The sequence below is a fragment of the Cariama cristata genome, unplaced genomic scaffold (genome assembly GCF_000690535.1).
Source record: "Cariama cristata isolate BGI_N322 unplaced genomic scaffold, ASM69053v1 scaffold20731, whole genome shotgun sequence".
Lineage (NCBI taxonomy): Eukaryota > Metazoa > Chordata > Aves > Cariamiformes > Cariamidae > Cariama > Cariama cristata.
In genome coordinates, this window is record NW_009599008.1 from 74,610 (window position 1) to 77,382 (window position 2,773).

A 2,773-nucleotide genomic window follows, 5' to 3' on the forward strand; every position below is an offset into this window, starting at 1 on the left:
TGGGATCCAGTGTGCCAGGTATGGTCCTGGCTGGGACCTGACACGGCATTGTCTCCTGCACCGACACAGAGCGCATGTGGAGTTCTGAAAGTACTCACCATATTACTTGCCTGACGCCAGACTTTCTACCTGATCACAGGCCTTATTTTAAGCTCAGCAAAGCTGTGCATGAAGTTATTATAATTCAGCGCTGGGCACTGGTGAAGGTTCTTGATGGACCAGGTAGCCAGCCTCTTAGTTTTGTACGCAGGATTTAAAATGAAGAAATCAAAACCACTTACCATTCAGCAGGTCGGCCAGGAAAAAGAAATGGGAAGCCTGCATTAGATAAAAAAAGGGCAGAGAGTCACTTTCTGAAAAAACAAAAGCCAGTACAGCACTGAGTTTACAGCACAAAGTTTCTGTTTGCCCCCAGCGCTGGACATCCAGATAAGCTCGTTACCCACTTTGGACCTAACTGGGCTGGATTTTAAGAGCTCTTTTGAAAGATTAATGAAATCTTAAAATGAAATCTTAAAACACCCACTGCTGCCAGCAACCCACATGGGAGCTCTGGCTTTTCTGAGCATCCAGCCCGAGCTGCTGGGTTGGTGTGCTTTGGGAAAAACCTGTCCTGAACAAGTTAAATTACCTCTTTGCTTATTAAATGACTGCTCATTGACTATTTGTCTAACTTCTCTGAGACATCGACAGAGACCACGCTCCAGCCGGCTGCCAAGGCCAGAGGCTGGGACATGCTCGGGCAGGACAGTGCAGCACAGCCCGGGAGCCTACGCCTGGTGCAGCCGGTGGGATCTGGACCTCCGAGTTGGAAGGCTGTCAGCAACCTTTGGATGGAGGAGAACATTTCTGGCACTTCCCTTGAGGAAATGCCATGCATCCAACCTCCGACACGGGGGTCCAGCCTTTCCTGTTTGGCTCATGATCAAGGGTAAGTGACAAAAGGGAACAGAAGAAGAAGGAAAACAGCTCTCAGCCTTTGAAGAGCGTGAGTGAGGTTCATCTGAAAGGAGATGCACTGACTCCACACCGGGATGCATCCTCTGTGTGAGGTTTTCAGCTCACTTTCCCTCTTGCCCTAAATCCCAGCTGTGGACAGGATTACCTGCCTGTGATGAGAATACACGTGCTAACAATGGGTGTAAAGAAGGAGACTTGGAGCTGCCTCACATGATTTTTCAGAAGAAAAAGTATTTCCAAACAATTTAACACACATAATAAAGAGAGCGTACACACACACACGCTCACACATGATCATTATGTGCACCTACGCATTGCTACAGATACAGTTAACTGTAAATATACACCCTGTTTAGTTGTGCATTACATATAGAAACGGCACATGGAAGAAAGACATTCTCAGCTAACACTGCTTGTGACTAAGAACGAATGAATCAGAAGCAATGAATAAGAAACAGGATAAAAAAGCTCAGAATTCACATTTGCGAATATTATCTGGAATATATAAATGAGTTTTTGCTTCAGGCACGTTTGTGTCCCTCTTGTGTTTGAGCCAGGGAGAACAGACACTCCAGCTCTCCCCTTCCCACTGACTTTAATGAGAGCGATGTCCCCTGAACTGCTCAGCAGAGCTCCTTTCCAGGTGCGCTTAAGTGAGCCACACACATACACAACTAAATCCTTTGCAGCTGGAAGGACACATCCACTCACAATTGCCCCTCCTGAATGAGTGCGGAGATGACGGTAAATGAGAAGGCTGTAAAAGCTCTGCCCTTGGTGTATATGTTTCTTGAGTGCAGGTACAGGGTTTGTCAGATCCTTTGCCAGACCGCAGTGGAGACTGTATAAAGAAAAGGGTCTTATTGCTCCATTTACAATTAGTGGTAGCATTCATCCATAAACACAGATGAAAACAAACCCTGCCAGTGTACTCTTTTCTTTTGGAGGAATAGATGAAACAAAGAGCAAGGAAGCAGCAACAGGAGCAGGAGGAAGCAAGAAAAATTTAATCTCCCTCCCCAGCTCTCTGTGGTGCCCTGTTGAGCTGTTTGCCTGATGGGGTTGGAAAGGGTTTGGGGACAGAAGGGTTTGACTTCGGTGAGGTTGCCCCTGAACTCGGGGCAGCCCTTGGCACCACACAGGAGCCCAGGCTAAGGGAGGTGCAGGACATGACTGTATCCTGCTCTTCTGTGCCTCAGTTCCCCCCAGCTGTAGAGCAGAGATGACAGCCTCACATCGCCCAAGGGGATGGCTCACACACCAAGAAAAGAAGAAAGATGACAGACCTAGCACTTTGCTATGCTACTTTCTTTTCCAGGTCACCCACCTACCCCTCCCGTCCAAGCACTCCTCCATGGGCAGAGCTGACTGCAAAAGGGCAGAGAGATACCCTAAACTCCCTCTTGCAATAAACTGGCGCCCTAGAAAATGTGCAGGTTTCCTGTAACATCCTGCAGAGCAGTCAGCGGCTTCTACTCTAGGGTGGCTGAGTCCCAGATTTTAATTCCTGCTTTTGGATGAAAGCCTCTGTCTGCTCCCACAGTACAAATGTTACTGGGAACAAAAGCTCCTGGAGCACCTGGTGCAGAAAGTCCAAGAGTTAAACCCAATCTTTACCATAAGGCTCCAGTGTCCCGTTTTGTCCTGGAGCTTTCCCCCCTCATGCTCCCGTCACAAGCTGCAGCAGCAGAGCCACAGGGGACAAAACCCCAGGCAAAGCTGAACGCTCGGCGTGGAGACTTTTCTCCTCCCTTCTGAGGTCCACCGGACCACTCCCCAGACCACACTGGGTTTGAAGCATTTTCACCCCCGC

The 2,773-nt window shown here is 48.6% G+C and overlaps 1 protein-coding gene across 1 annotated transcript in view; it reads right to left on the minus strand.

Moving 5' to 3' along the window:
* The window catches only part of HABP2 (hyaluronan binding protein 2), a 16,029-nt gene extending 13,405 nt beyond the window's left edge, over nucleotides 1–2,624 (minus strand). The window contains exons 1-3 of the mRNA XM_009709542.1: nucleotides 2,578–2,624; nucleotides 1,555–1,801; nucleotides 282–318 (exon numbers count right to left, since the gene is read on the minus strand). Of these exons, the coding sequence (XP_009707844.1) occupies nucleotides 282–318; nucleotides 1,555–1,801; nucleotides 2,578–2,624 (331 nt within the window). The remainder of the gene's footprint in view (nucleotides 1–281; nucleotides 319–1,554; nucleotides 1,802–2,577) is intronic.
* Between the last annotated feature and the right edge of the window lie 149 nt (nucleotides 2,625–2,773).